We start from the raw sequence: 14474 nt of genomic DNA on the forward strand, positions 1-14474 counted from the left end.
ACCACTGGAAAGTGTAGGTACCAATAACAATAAATCTGAAACTTCCTGAGACATGGGAGATTATTGCATATCGTTCTCAGAATGTTGTGCATCGTAACGCTATGAGAACGTTCCTGGAACGGATATTACCGCATTGAGTAAACTGGAACGTGATCAGAACGTGATTGGAACGCATTTTACCGCACAGCGCTTCCTTTTTCTTGAAACCATTCCCAGAACATTTTCCATGGAGGTCCATTCAAGCCGAGAGAAATCCATTCTCTCATTCCTCCGTCTCCTGATTGGCTGAAAGAATGAGCAGGAGCAGGAGGGCAGGCCGAGGCGACTGCAGTGAGGAGGGTGTGTGTGTGGGGGGGGAAAGAAGGAGGGAGGGAAGGGAAGGAAGTTTGGGACAGGAGAGAAGAGGACAGGAGGAAAGGAGGGAAAGAGAGAGAAAGAGAGAGGGAAAGAAGGGACCAGGGCAGAGAGCAAGAGGGAGAGGGTCTGGCTCTTTGCTATGGAATTCTGGAAGTTTGGTTGCTTTTGTGTGGTGCTCCAAACAGAGGAGCTTTTGTGGGTTCCCTCTTTGAGGGAAGGAGGAGAAGGTCCTGTACATCCCTGCCATCCCTACCTCCTGCAGGCTGCCAGTATAAGAGCCCTGCTGGACATGACACAAGAGGCTCCCCGCTGAAGCAGCCAGACCCTCTCCCTCTTGCTCTCTGCCCTGGTCCCCTCTTTCCCTCTCTCTTTCTCTCTCTTTCCCTCCTTTCCTCTTCTCTCCCATGTCCCAACTTTTCCTTCTTCCCCCCCCCTCTCTCTCTCTCTCTCACACACACACACACACACACACAAACCTTCCCTCACTGCAGTCCCTTGCCTGCCTGCCTGCCTGCCTGCCTCCCTGCCTGTCATTCTTTCAGCCAATCAGGAGACAGAGGAATGAGAGAACGGATTTGAGAACAGATAAGAATACCACACAGACCTCTGTTGGAACGTTCTCATCACGTTACAGCTCGCTGGGAACACATTTAATCCATCCCCTCCTGGAACACTGTAGAACACATTTAGAACATTCTGAGAACCTGATTGGAACACAGACATTATTATTATTATTAACCTTTATTTATAAAGCGCTGTAAGTTTACACAGCGCTGTACATCAATTTTTTAGTCAGACGTGCGGTATTCTTAAATGTGTTCCATTCTCATTGGGTTCTCAGAATGTTCTAAGAACGCAGTGCGGTATTCTCCATGGTCTGTGCTTTTTCAGACATATCTTCAAAGGCATAGAGACCTGTCGATTTTTATTCTAGAACATTATGTAATTATGGGTGGTTTCTTATTTGCATTTGCTGAGCCTTAATTTTGCTGTTTTTCAGGACTAGTAGCCAAACTTTGTTCACTTTAAGGGTTTCTTATTTCCTGTTGAAGTTGTCCAGGAGTTTGAGGATTTCAACTAGAGTCAGGGGTTTCCCAGCAGACAATGTTCACTAATTAAGCAGACACTAATCCTCTACATTTCCTCCCACCTTGAGGATTAGACTGAGAAGAAGGAGGCATCAAAATTGGAAGAAGGAACACCAACAATCTAAGATATGCAGATGAGACCATACTGCTAGCAGAAAATATCAGCAATTTGGAAAGATCATTGAAGAAAGTCAAGGAAGAAAGTGCAAAGACAGGTTTACAGCTGAATGTTAAGAAAACAAAAATTATAACCACAACCTGCATAATTTTCAAGTAGATGATGAAGTCATTGAAATATTTAAAGATTTTCCAAACTTGGGCTCAGTCACCAACCAGAGTGGAGACAAGAAACCAGAAGACTAGGACTTGGAATGGCAGCTATGAAGGAATTAGACAAGATTTAGAAGTGTAAAATTATATCACTGAATAATAAAGTTAGGATGGTCCATGCCATCATATTTACCATATAGAATTAGACAAGATTCAGAAGTGTAAAGTTGTATCACTGAATATTAAAGTTAGGATGGTCCATGCCATTGTTTTTCCTATTTCCCATATAGTTGTGAGAGCTGGACAGTGAAAAAGGCTGTTAGGAAAAAAGAATCAACTCATTTGAGATGTATGTTGGTAAAGAGACCACTGTATGGGTTGTAGAGAAAATCAGGCCCAAACTCTCTCTAGAGCCAAGGATGACTAAACTGAGATTGTCATATTTTGGCCATATCATGAGAAGAATGGACTCATTAGAAAAGACAATAATGTTTGGTAAAGTTGAGAGCAATAAGAAAATAGGAAGACCACATATCAGATTGGTAGATTCAATCAGAGAAGACATGGTCAAGAATCTACAAGACCTGAGGATAGGGTGACTTGGAGAATTCCAGTTCATGGGCTCACCATAACTCAAAGTTGACTTGAAGGCAGTTAACAGCAACAATGCTAAAACTCACAAAGCAGAAATACACTCAGATTCTTAGAACCCATAAGAACCCATTTTAGGATCAAGCTGAAAAGCCAGTGCAGAAATTGTTTTTTCAATTAGTAGACAAGAAGCAACTGCAAGACTAAAGAAAAAACTGATCACATGGGAGGATCTTTTGTGTTGCTGGGTTGGTGATGAAACCCCACTCATTGAGGTTGTGTAGGCTTTGATGTTGAGTGTCTCCCCTTCCCGCTTCTTCCACCTCACTTGGGCCAAAGCCTTCCATTCTCTATTTTGTCATGTTAGAGAATATTAGTGGGCAGATGGTAACCTGCCCTCTTTTGCTGCACAGTGAATTCTTTTCTCCTCACTCCTTCCTTCCTATTCATTGGGACCATCAGTTGAAATTGGTCTGTAGGTGTCAGAGATTGCTGGGAGGTCTCGCTTATATGCTGGATAAATAAAACTGAACTGATTGTACGAGAGCTATTTTTTGCACCGCGAAATCTGTTTCAGAAAACTGGAACTCGATTTGTTGTTTGTTTCTTGGCAGTAGAACTGGCGGAGCCTGTGGACATGCTGCCACTCATTCCTGGCAAGCACAAAGTGTCTGCTTTGTAATCTGCATTCATACATAATCAGTTTCAAGTTGTTTTCAATAGATGCCGAGTGTAAAATATTTTGGATTAAACAGATTGCACTGACTTTACGTAACTTGCTCAGCTGCCATCTATAGTGCACAGCATGTCTTCCGTTGAAACCCGGACTGCCAGTATGGATATAAATTGCTTTATGCAAGCTTTTCTAGTTTACCTTTTAAATTGGTTGGGGATGGTGGCAGGTTTGGGGGGGGTTAGTTGTGGCAGATGAAAAATATAGACGTTTCAGAACAAAATGTTTTGTGCTGGCAATAAAAGTGAAAACTATACATTTTTGAAAAGTATTCTTTTGTATCAAATATCCCTTCCCCCAGTTTGTGGGAAGTATATTTAGAATTTCATGGTCTGGATTTGTAGGGCCATTTTATATAATGGTTTCCCATCTATCTATGTGATGAACACATTCATGGCTGGAGGAGAGATTTCTGTTTGGCACAATAGTGGCTGGTGGCATTGAGGTCAATGGAATGAGGAATAGGGATGTAATTCTTCAATTCCACACAGTTTTTGAACTCTATTTATATTTTGGGACTTAATGAGTGCAGATTCACACATGGTTGTTTTGCTCAGAAAAGAGCATTTGCTATCCAGAAAATAATATTTCTATGCAGAAATGTTATTTTCTGTGCAGAAAAAGCTGTTTTCTATGCCAAATAATCACATGCAAATTTTGTATAGAATGAATCCCCAATGACAGCATTTTGTTCATATAAAATAATCTTTTCCCATAGAAATCTTTGCCAAAACAGGTGCTTCAGGTGCTGAAAATGTTGCTTTCAATGCAAACCCACCCTTTGTGCAAGTTTGTACAAAAAAGCCTCAATTGCAGCATTTTCTGCATATAAAGCAGTATTTTCTGTACAGAAAATAATATTTATGTATAAAATACTGTTTGCGGTGCAGAAACAAAACACTTGTTTCGTATGGAGAAAATACTGTTTTCTAAAGAAAGTAACCATGCACAATGTGAAGTCGAACTATGCACAAATTTTGCACAGAATAAATCTCAAACTGAAAATTCTTATTAGGGTTTCTTGATATTGGAAATTACATTTAAAATATTTTTTTTAATTTTTTTAAACCATATCCCCCCCCCCCCCCATCTTAGTGGTAAATTGACTCTGTGGTTTATCCCAAATGGACGAGATTCAGCAATTCAGAGTGCTAAGAAAATTGAGAGTGCGTTCATTTCCCCATTGACATGGAAGCCACCACTAAGAATGGTGGAAAAGCCACTTTTCAGTGGTTTATTTGGGCTGTGGAGGCCAATCTAAATCTCCCCAGTACATGGGAAAAGGGCAGGAGGAGGATATATTAGGAATCAGATACATCCAACAAAGCAGAATTCTGAGTTGTTCAGGTGGAGGTAACACTCAGGCCAATGAAAGACTGATGGACATTCCAGTCTGATGCCTTAGCTTTAAAAGCCAATATGATCCATCAATAGGAGTGTAGTGTCTAGGAATAGTACCACTCTATTCAGCTTTGGCCAGACCTCACCTGGAACATGGTGTCCAGTTCTGGGGACCACAGTCCAAGAAGGGTATTAACAAGCTGAAACATATCCAGAGGAGAGCAACCAAAACAGTGAAGGGTCCAGAAACCATGCTCTGTGAGAAGCAGCTTATGGAGATGGGTATGTTTAGGTTGGAGAAGAGAAGGTTAAGGGGTGACATGATAGCCATTTTTAAATATTTGAAGGGGTCTCATGTTGAGCATGGATCAAGCTTGTTTTCTGCTGCTCCAAACCCTAGGATATAGAGCCAACAGGAAAAGAGATTCTACCTACATATCTGACAATAAGAGCTGTTCCAATAGTGGAATACACTGCCTCAAGGTGTGCTGGTCTTTCCTTCTTTGGAGTTTTTAAACAGAGGTTGGATGGCCATCAGCTGAGAGTGCTTTGATTGTGTCATTCCACATGTCAGGGGACTGGACTTGATGACCTTTTCCAAACTCTATGGAGATTATCATACGGAGGCTTACCGACGCTAAAACATGGCTAAATCATCCAAAAACTGCAATGGTCTGAATGCCAGTTGCATTTGTTTCCCGTGATTAAATTGTCAGGAAGGCATCCCACTGCTTTCCTGTCATCAAAGCGTTCACGCAGCAAACATTTCTCCAATAACAGAAGTTCCCATTAATGGAAAAATGGCTGCTAGGAGAAAGCTTTGATGACAAGAGAGCAATGGGATGCCTCCCTGACGATATAATTATGGGAAACAAGTGTGACTGGTGATCACACTGTTGTGTTTTTGGATGATTTATCCACATTTTAGTGATGGTAAGCCTCCATGTGATAATCACCTAAGATTCTATGGTCCGGGACAGGCTGCCTCAAAAGGGTGGGCTGGCGGCAGCCTGTTTCCCTTTGGAGGGACGCCATAGCTGGCAAACCGAGCAGTGACCTTCCAGAGTAAAAAGAACCCAGAAAAACTGGGTTCTTTTTTCGGTTACTGGGCAGACGTTACGAATGGCACACTCATGACGTAAGCAATGCATTGCAATGTGTATATGCTGCACATCACTTACACTAAGATGGTGTCGCCTGTGTGGTCAGGATGCCAGCATGATGCCGCCACTGTGCCGTACTAGGATTAAGGACTGTGCGGTTGGTGCATGGTTCCTAACCCTAGAATCGGCGGCGGCATGGTGCTTCAGGACCATCTGTCCCGGGCCTATGTTTCTCAGAACTCCAAATAGTGTACAAATGAAACATTGCTGTTTTTCAGTCTGTTTAGTCACTTTTGCTTTGCTTTCTTGTTCTCAGGGGAGAAATTGAAAGAGGCCTGGAAGAATTACGTAAAGTAAAGCCAGGAGGTGAAACATACATGCATGAAGGAATAAAAGAAGTATGTTTGTTCCCCCACCCTGTTTTTATTAAACCAGCTGCAGAATGTGTTACTGTCCAAGGTACCTCACTCTCTTGGTTAAGTTGTGACACGATTTGTTTTTGTTCTTTGGTGACTTTTTTTCCTTTTAGAAAAGAGAAGCAGGTGTCAGAGAACTAATCACAAGTGAAACTGTGGTGGGAGCAAAGGGTTAAATTTTCATGTTCCTATCATGGTTAAGAATCAGTTCAGAGGCTTCCTGCTTTTGCCTCATAGCAAAAATGAAAAACAACCACTTTGAGTATAAGTGGCATTTGAAACATAAATCAATTTCATGCTTAAACTTGGGTCCATTCTCCAAGATATCTCATTATGTAAATGCAAGTACAGTATTCCACAGTCAGAAAAAAATCCAAAATCCAAACACTTTTCATCCTGAGTGTTTTGGATAAGGGAGACTCAACCTGTAGTTCTCGTATTTGGAGTATTTCTCCCCTGTTTTCCTTCTCTATGGTCTAGAGTTTAGAAGTTATTTTCTGGAGAATAGCTCCCAGAATAACCTTGCTTGGGAATTTGGGCAGTTCTATTCCAAATAAGTAACTTTTCCATGCTGTGCCCCCTTGCCAAGACAATTGTGGTAGAACATTTTCTTGGTTTTTCAGGCAAATAAACAAATTGAGGCAGCAGGAGGCTCAAGGTCAAATAGCATCATCATTGCTCTAACAGATGGGAAGTTGGAAGGCTTCATACCGCAGTATTCTGAAAAACAAGTAAGTGCTGAATTGTGACCATGGCCCCCATTATGTTTACTGTTGCACTTATCTCTTATAATCCAACAGTTGCATACATTTTTTTTTTTACTTTCTCTATAGGCAGATATAGCCAGAAGTCTGGGAGCAAGAGTCTACTGCGTTGGTGTTCTCAATTTTAACCAAGAACAGGTAAGAGGAATCCTTCTGTGGGTATTTATATTGTACAATATCAGCAATTGGCAATTGCTGTTAGTTATAGGTAGTGGCTTCTAGAACTCTCAGTGTTTGTACACACCGCCCCTAAGGGGCGGCCTGCAGTCGACTCTCTCAGTGCCAGATTGGGGCTGCGGCAATTGCATGCCGCAGCCCCAATCTTGCCTTTCTTTGCTTGGAAAGGGCACTATAGCTGCTGGCATCAAGGCTTTTCAGCGCTTCTTTAGCACTGCATAATCTAGACCCAGCGCCAGAGGAGTGCCATGACACTGCCTCCCGTGTGGTGTGGCATGTGGCATGCAGCCACCTTGGGTGTGGAGTTGAAGTTTGCATCCTGTGGACACCATGCCCTGGCTCTGCCCCCAGTCCAGCCTTTATCACCAGTCTGCACAGCCCCTCAGTCTCCAAAATAATGTCTCCACACTCTGTTCTGTACATACTCTGGGGTGTGCAAAATGTGACCCATGGACTGCTTGTGGTATTTAGGGCTTGGATTTTTGGCCCATGAATTCTTCCACTAGTCTTCCAACTGCCCAGTTTTAAAAAGCTTTGGTATAACTGCCCCTCAAATCATACAGAAAATCCCTGAAATGCATAAAAACCTGTGAAGTTAACCCACCCCCATCATCACCACAACTATCACAGAACCTTGTACCTCAAATGATGTGATGTCACTTTCAGTTACCATTTTGAGAGGAACAGCAGAGGAAAATTGAGGTATTTGGGCTTGATGTCTGTGTGTGTGTGTGTGTGTGTGGGGGGGGGGGGAATGCTGCCTGTAAGGGGTCTGAGAGTGAAAAATTGGTCTCCAGAGAGTTGCCCACACCTGACAATCACAATGGAATGAGGTATCAAATTTTGAGCAACAGACCTGCATGTCCCATTTTGGGCTACATGTAGAGGTTATCCTTTCTGGTGCAACTTGGATGCTCATCAGACTAAAAGTAATAAAGAAGCACCCCACTGCAAACAATAACCCTTCTGCCCTTCAGAGAGAATAAAGTTCTAGGATGGGGTGGGAAACTGCATGGAGAATGGGGTCAATTTCCTCCTTTACGGGGCATAACAGCATATAGAGGCACATAGTAACATTTTGTCACTTCTGGTTTCAGTTCTGCTTGAAAACTGACTCCCAGAAGGCCTTTTAAAACATTTTTTGCAGGGGGATTCTGCACATATGTGGCGTTTTTAGGATTTGAGGGCTTTTACTTGTGCAGAAGAACACTGCTGATCTGCCTGTGGTCACTATTGGTTTTCAGGTGGAAAATCAAAATCACATTGAATAAAAAGTGGGAGGGAGCTTTGGTGGACTGCCAGGTGGCTTTGAGGTCGGGTTCAGAGGTTGCATTTTGTCCACAGGCTGCACTTTTCCTTCCTCACTTCTACAACAACCTGTTTCTTGCTGTGGTCAGTTTGTACCACATGAGGTTTCAGCTGCAGAATGAAGTGGTTAAACCATTCTGTCAGCTCAGAGCTTTGCAACCTTTGTTACATCTTTGTTTTTCTCTTTTATGTAATTGTTGGCAGGATGGGGAAAAAGCTGTTTCTTTCTTTCAAACTGAGAATGCACTATATGAGGAAGGGAGGTTTTTATTTCTTCACTTGCCACCCATGGCCAGAATGAAATCATCCCCCACACCCATCTAAAGCTAAGAAGTTTAGGAAAAATTTTCATTGATGTACAGTGATTTATGTCAATTTGGGTTGTGGAGGAGTAAGAACATAAACCTCCCCTCCTTTTTCTCTTCTTTCCTTTTAAGAATCAGCCTCCTCCATGCTGGTAATTAATTAAATTAATTAAAAGTGTGACATCACTGCCTGCTATGCATTGCATTCAGTGTGATGTGTGTCCTATGCTTGAATCTCCCCTAAAGTGAGTCAGATTAGGTCAACCTAGCCAGCCTTTCTCAAATAGTGGGCCGGGCCCCCCGGGGGGGGCGCGATGCTTCGTAAAGGGGGGCGCGAGGCTCTGTTATGCAGAGGTGTACTTATAACAATTTTATAGACAAATGATACTATTTACAGTCGCGCGGGGGGCGCGAAATGTTTTCTTCTTCCTAGGGGGGCATGACAGAAAATAATTGAGAAGCACTCCTAATCGAATATTGTCTTTTTTAACTTTTGGCTCTAGCAGCTTCCTAGAGCCTCAAGTAAAGCACTCCCTCCTTCTCTGTCTATGTAGGTGGGATTCTAATAGGACATGAATACAGAAAAATTATTTGGTTAGGAAGTAGGAAACACCACTTCAGTGGTGCTTATGCTGTTTCTGAACAGCCTGGTGTGCTGTGAAAACAGCTACAATGATGGTAGAAAGCGAGGCTCTATCTGCTTGTGTGGTTTTATGTTGTACATTTCTTTGCTCTGAAATCCTGTCAGAACTCAGAAAAAGTTCCTTTTTTGGACTGCCACTCCTGGATTTTTCCAATGTTTGTGGTCCAAACCAAAACACACTGCAGAAACAATCTAGCTTCAGACTGCTCTGCTTCAGTGCCATGGAATTCTGGGAATGTAGTTTTGTGAGATGTTTAGCCTTCTTTGTCAGAGAGCTATTCTACCAAAATAAACTACAATTCCCAGGATATCCTATCTCTGAGCCAGGTCAGTAAAAGCGGTCTTAAACTAGATGATGTCTGCAGTATGTACTGGACCTCTGTTGGCTGGTGGGTGGGAGGTTTCTGGGATTGTAGTCCAAAAAAAAAAAAAATAACTTGCAAATTCTGATCCCTGCAGTAGGTGGACTCTCTCTCTCTCTCTCTCTCTGTGTGTAAATGCACCAAGATTAGTTGGATATTCTGTATTGCTTTGCCAGATGTGTTTGTTTACTTCCCTAGCTTGAAAGTATAGCTGATTCAAGTGAGCAAGTTTTCCCAGTCAAGGAAGGATTCAAGGCTCTTCGAGGGATAATTAATTCTGTAAGTATTCTGGAAAGCACAACATACTGAACTTTCAAGCTCTGAGTTTGTTTGTTTGTTCCTTTATTTCTACTTCTGTGGCTTCCCTTTTTATGCTGATGACAAGCTGCCAAGGCTTTCTGTAGCCAGAGGGTTTCATTCCTAAAGAATGTACTGTTGCATGTTAGGTGGGCTAAAAGTGCTTACAAGGGTAGTCAGGCCTCTACGGTAGGGATGGGTAATTTTTAAGGGTTAGGGTTTTGGCCTCCATGATTTTCTTATGGAACGGGTGCACAACTAACATGGGGATCAGGGTCCAATTTTCCATCCTTTAGCCTTCCTTCCAGCTCCCCCCACCAAATGTCCCAAGATATCTTCTTATCAATGTGAAGTCGAAGGCTTTCATGGTCGGCATCCATAGTTTTTTTGTGGGTTTTTCAGGCTATGTGGCCATGTTCATAGAACATGGCCACATAGCCTGAAAAACCCACAAAAATATATTTTCTTTTCCCTTGGTTTCTTTTTGAAATGGTGACTGGAAGTGACATCACATCACTTGTTTCCTATTATCATTTTGAAAGGGAAACAGAAGGAAAAGAAGCATTTTTGGGGATGAGTGGATCCTTTGTGGGGCAGAGGAGGGTGGATTGTTTTTTATGCATTTCGGAGGGCTTAAGGTAGGACTTTTGGGCAATTTTTCTCCAAAAATCACAGTGGAAATAGTAATAGTGTGTGTGTGTGGGGGGGGGGGGAGGATTCAGAGGGTTTTGGTAGACTGTTGGGAGGAGTTTGTGGGCTACATCAGTGGCATCACTAGGGTTGGCGTTACAGGGTGCTGTAACTCAGGGTATCACCACCCATTGACTTCCTCCCATACCACACCATACAGAATCCTCAGTAATCTTTCTTGTACTAATGTTACTCATAAATTGTAGTTCGTGTATACCACTGAATGTAATGGCGTAAACAACTAGAAAAATTAAAATTATACATTTAAATTACAATATCATACACCCAACCTAAATGTATTTACATATACATAGTTTCATGTCTCTAAAATAAAAATTTGGTAAGATAAAAAGAATAAAAAATTAAAAAATATATATTTTAATTCAATTTTTAAAAACCTGGGGTCTCTCCTTTCTCCTCCCACTGAGCCTTGCCCTACTTACACTATCCTTTCAGCACTTTAAAGGGATGCAGGTGAATGCTGCAGCCCTTTTCTGCCAAAAGGCAGATGTTTGGGAAGCAGTAGTGTTAGTCCCCGATTAAGGTGTCACTTGATCTGACCCGAAACCTCCCCCCCATACACCTCCATACTGATGCTCCTGGGCTACATATGCTAGGTCCAAAGGCTGCATGTGGCCCAAAGGCTGCACTTCATCCACGCTGCTCTGTGAGCTTTGCTAGGACTGAAAATAGACAAAGTAAATAAATGCAAAACATACACAGAAGCCTATTTATGGCTTTGATGTTGAGGATTTGAGTTTTTGTAAACATGCAAAATCATTGCGCCTAGAGACTTCCAAGATCGGGGAGTGGGGCAAAGCACATTTTGCTAGAGAGCCCTGGTTAAATGCTAGTAATGCAGCCACTCACTCACAGCCACAAGGTTGTGAATTTGATTCCAGCCAGGGGCTCCAAGGTCAACTCAGCCTGGCATCCTTCTGAGTTTGCTAAAATGAGTGCCCAGCTTGTTGGGGGCAATTAGTGTACACGTTGTAAACTGCTTATAGAATGTTTAGTTCAGTATGAAGTGGTAAAGGAATGTAGCTGCTATTGCTATTTTGCTATTCCCCCTCTCTAACAGGGCAATGCCAAGATTTGCAATTGGGCTGAAGCCTGCAAAAAAAAACAAAGTCATGGGGCCACATGATGCATACAGCTGTATGTTGTCCAGTATAGCTGCAGGGGTAACAATTCCTGCTGAGATCCATGTTAAACCCGCAGGTGGAATCCTTTCAAGTACTGACTCCTGATGTGTTAAGGGAATTTATGCTTGCTCAAGTCAAGAGTGAGAAAGAAGGGGTTTCTCATGTCATGCTGCTGAGATTTGCTGCAGGGCAAAGCTGTGCAAGGAACTGATTGTGTACTTCTTACTATGCTTTCAGTTTATATTGAATCACATCAGTCTTCACTAAAAGGTCTTGTTTTTCAGTTGGAAAAACTGTACTCATCGTGTGGTACTACTTCTTGGAACTGTTCCACACTTCCAGTGGGCTGACAGCATGGTCAAAATGAATGTGCATTTGATCAAATGCAAGCTGAAGGATATGGGGAAGGGGAGAGGAGGGGAATTAATTCAATAAGAATTTGAGATAACTTGTAATGTTAAGTGTAAATATGAAGGGAGATGGAATTTCCATATGAAGAGTTTTGCATAATGTGGTTTGTTATGGGTAGTCTAATTTGGAGGGGTAATGGTGTTGTCAGTGTTTAATTCTTGAAATTAAAGGTTAGGCTCTACTTTTTTGGCTTGATAAAAAAACTTAGGCCAAGAAATGAGAAGTTCAACAAATGTTTTAAGGTTCTTTGTGTTGGAATATTGAATGTTCCTTTCCTTAAACAATATCTGTGATGAGATCATTGAAGATCTGAATGTTACATGTTTGTGTATTAGATTTGTCCTAACAAAAACAGAATTCTGCAATGCATATAAACGGAAGCAAAGGGAACAAGTTATCAATGTACTTAATATACATTTCAGGAACAGAGAAGTGGGGAATCACCCAGAATCCCTCACTAGTTGGGTGTGCTTTCTAGTCCTGGTGGGGGTCTGCAATCCTGTAACATCTGGAGAGCCACAGGTTCCCCAGCTTTGCTGTATTCTGTATAAGGTAGTTTGCTTTTGCTAGCCAATGGGGATTCCTGCTCAGTACGGTTTACTTTAAAGAGATATCTCTGACAGTTCACACCTGATCATCCAGCCTGTCCATGAAAAATAAATGCTTGTTAGACCCAAATATGAGTCAGTAGTTGTTGCTGTACTTGGTGCAGTGTACTGATTGTGGGGTCTCAGTCTGCATGTGTCTTCTGCTGTGAATGCACTGAGGGGAAGCCATTCTCTCTCTTACTCTCTCTTTCTCTCCCTAAGCCTCAGTATCCCTATCTTTAGCATGGGGCACAATAGTAGGGACTCCCCTCGTGTGTATGTGCCTTCAAGTTGCCTGTCTACTTATGGTGACCTCATGAATTTCATAGGGTTTGCTTAGGCAAGGAATATGCAGAGATGGTTTTGCCAGTTCCTTCCTCTGAACTATAGTCTATGACACCTGATATTCATTGGTGATTACCCATCCAAATATTAACCAGAGTTGGCTATACTTAGCTTCCAGGATCAGATAGGATCTGTGTTTCCTTTCCTTCAGCGGCTTGGAATACAATCTTTAGTATAGGAGGATATAAGCTGAGAGGGGAATGATGGGGGATGAGTAATGGTGAGAAAGAGGTGGGGATTTTTCCTGCACGGGCTTTTGGCTGGGGGAGGAGTAGACTAGCATTGGGGATTTAGCTATTGCTTTTGCTGGGAGGGGTCAGTCTCAGCTAAGAAGCTTAATGGTGTGGAATTGCTGATTCTGTAACTATCAATAAAGTGATGTTGATTCCTAATCAAGCTGACTGGTTGATTGTCCAGGGTTCTGGTCTCGCATTCTGACAATCTGGTACCTTTAGGGTATTTAGGCCTCAGGACTCACAGAGTTGTTATTGTTGTCAAAATTACAGTCTTGGGTAGAGGTGGGTAAAAAGATACATTAAAGTGGTATATTAGGTAAATCCTGTAAATTAAAAAATGATGTTTGTTAGTGGTTATTGAATGTTGTCTCTTTTTAATGAAGTGTTATTGGACCCTTTATAAACAAACACATGAATATGTGCATTGCCTTGTCTTGAGATAATTGGTTAACCTATTCTGCCTGGCCTCTCACAAGATATCTGATGTCCACTGGATGCTTGATACCCATGGGGAAAGCGATAGTCATTTTTGGAGCACAGATCAAGTTTGGTTGGACAGATTTTGTTTTACATTGCCTTGCTTGCTGGGGGCAACTATCCCAGAGCTGGTGGTATGATATTAGGCCTGCATCATCATCAATGTCTGTTGATGGTGAGATCTTAATGCCTAGGAGTGTATTCCTGCAAACATTTGGTGAGGTTAACCTCAACAACCTCAGTCCAATTTCTGTGATGTTCCCTCACATTCTCACAGCAATTTCTATTTTTCAGAAATGCATGTTAGCATGAAGATTTTTTTTTTTGCCTAGCTCAAATGATAAATGAAAGTTCCAGTCCATCTTTATATGTGCACTCTTACGTGTTCTCTTCCTCTAAGGATGATTCAAGATGGGAAAAGAGACATTATCACTTGGGGGCAATCATCCTCTTCTCCAGGACTTTTGTGACCAGAGTTTGTGACTTTATCAAGCTTGGGGTATACCTCCCTGATGCAGTCCTCACAACTGGTGGAATTAAAAACCAGATCCTGGCTATCTGGCTGTGTTTAAAGCACAAGTGGAAACTGTGAAGCCCCTCAGAAAATATTGAGGAATACTGGGAGTTACAGTTGAGCAGCACTTGCAGGCCCACATAGGTCCTACCTATGCTCAACAAGTCCACACTGCTGTTACTGGAAGAACTCTTTTTGGGTGAAATTTTAATCAACACCAGACAGAGTGATCTGTCTAAGGTCCTGACAGGTGCCACATAGGCTGCATCTGCACTGCAGAAATTATCTGGCTTGCCACCACTTTAATTGCCATG

At 42.2% G+C, this 14474-nt stretch overlaps 1 protein-coding gene across 3 annotated transcripts in view; it reads left to right on the forward strand.

Moving 5' to 3' along the window:
• The window catches only part of ANTXR2 (ANTXR cell adhesion molecule 2), a 158064-nt gene that overhangs the window by 13117 nt on the left and 130473 nt on the right, over window positions 1-14474 (forward strand). For 2 of the 3 annotated variants that reach the window (XM_042466790.1, XM_042466788.1), the window contains exons 4-7: window positions 5800-5881; window positions 6523-6630; window positions 6733-6801; window positions 9657-9737. In XM_042466790.1, coding sequence (XP_042322724.1) covers window positions 5800-5881; window positions 6523-6630; window positions 6733-6801; window positions 9657-9737 — 340 coding nt within the window. The remainder of the gene's footprint in view (window positions 1-5799; window positions 5882-6522; window positions 6631-6732; window positions 6802-9656; window positions 9738-14474) is intronic. The other variant, XM_042466789.1, reaches the window with a different exon arrangement.

This window comes from Sceloporus undulatus, chromosome 5, assembly GCF_019175285.1.
Source record: "Sceloporus undulatus isolate JIND9_A2432 ecotype Alabama chromosome 5, SceUnd_v1.1, whole genome shotgun sequence".
NCBI classification, from domain to species: domain Eukaryota; kingdom Metazoa; phylum Chordata; class Lepidosauria; order Squamata; family Phrynosomatidae; genus Sceloporus; species Sceloporus undulatus.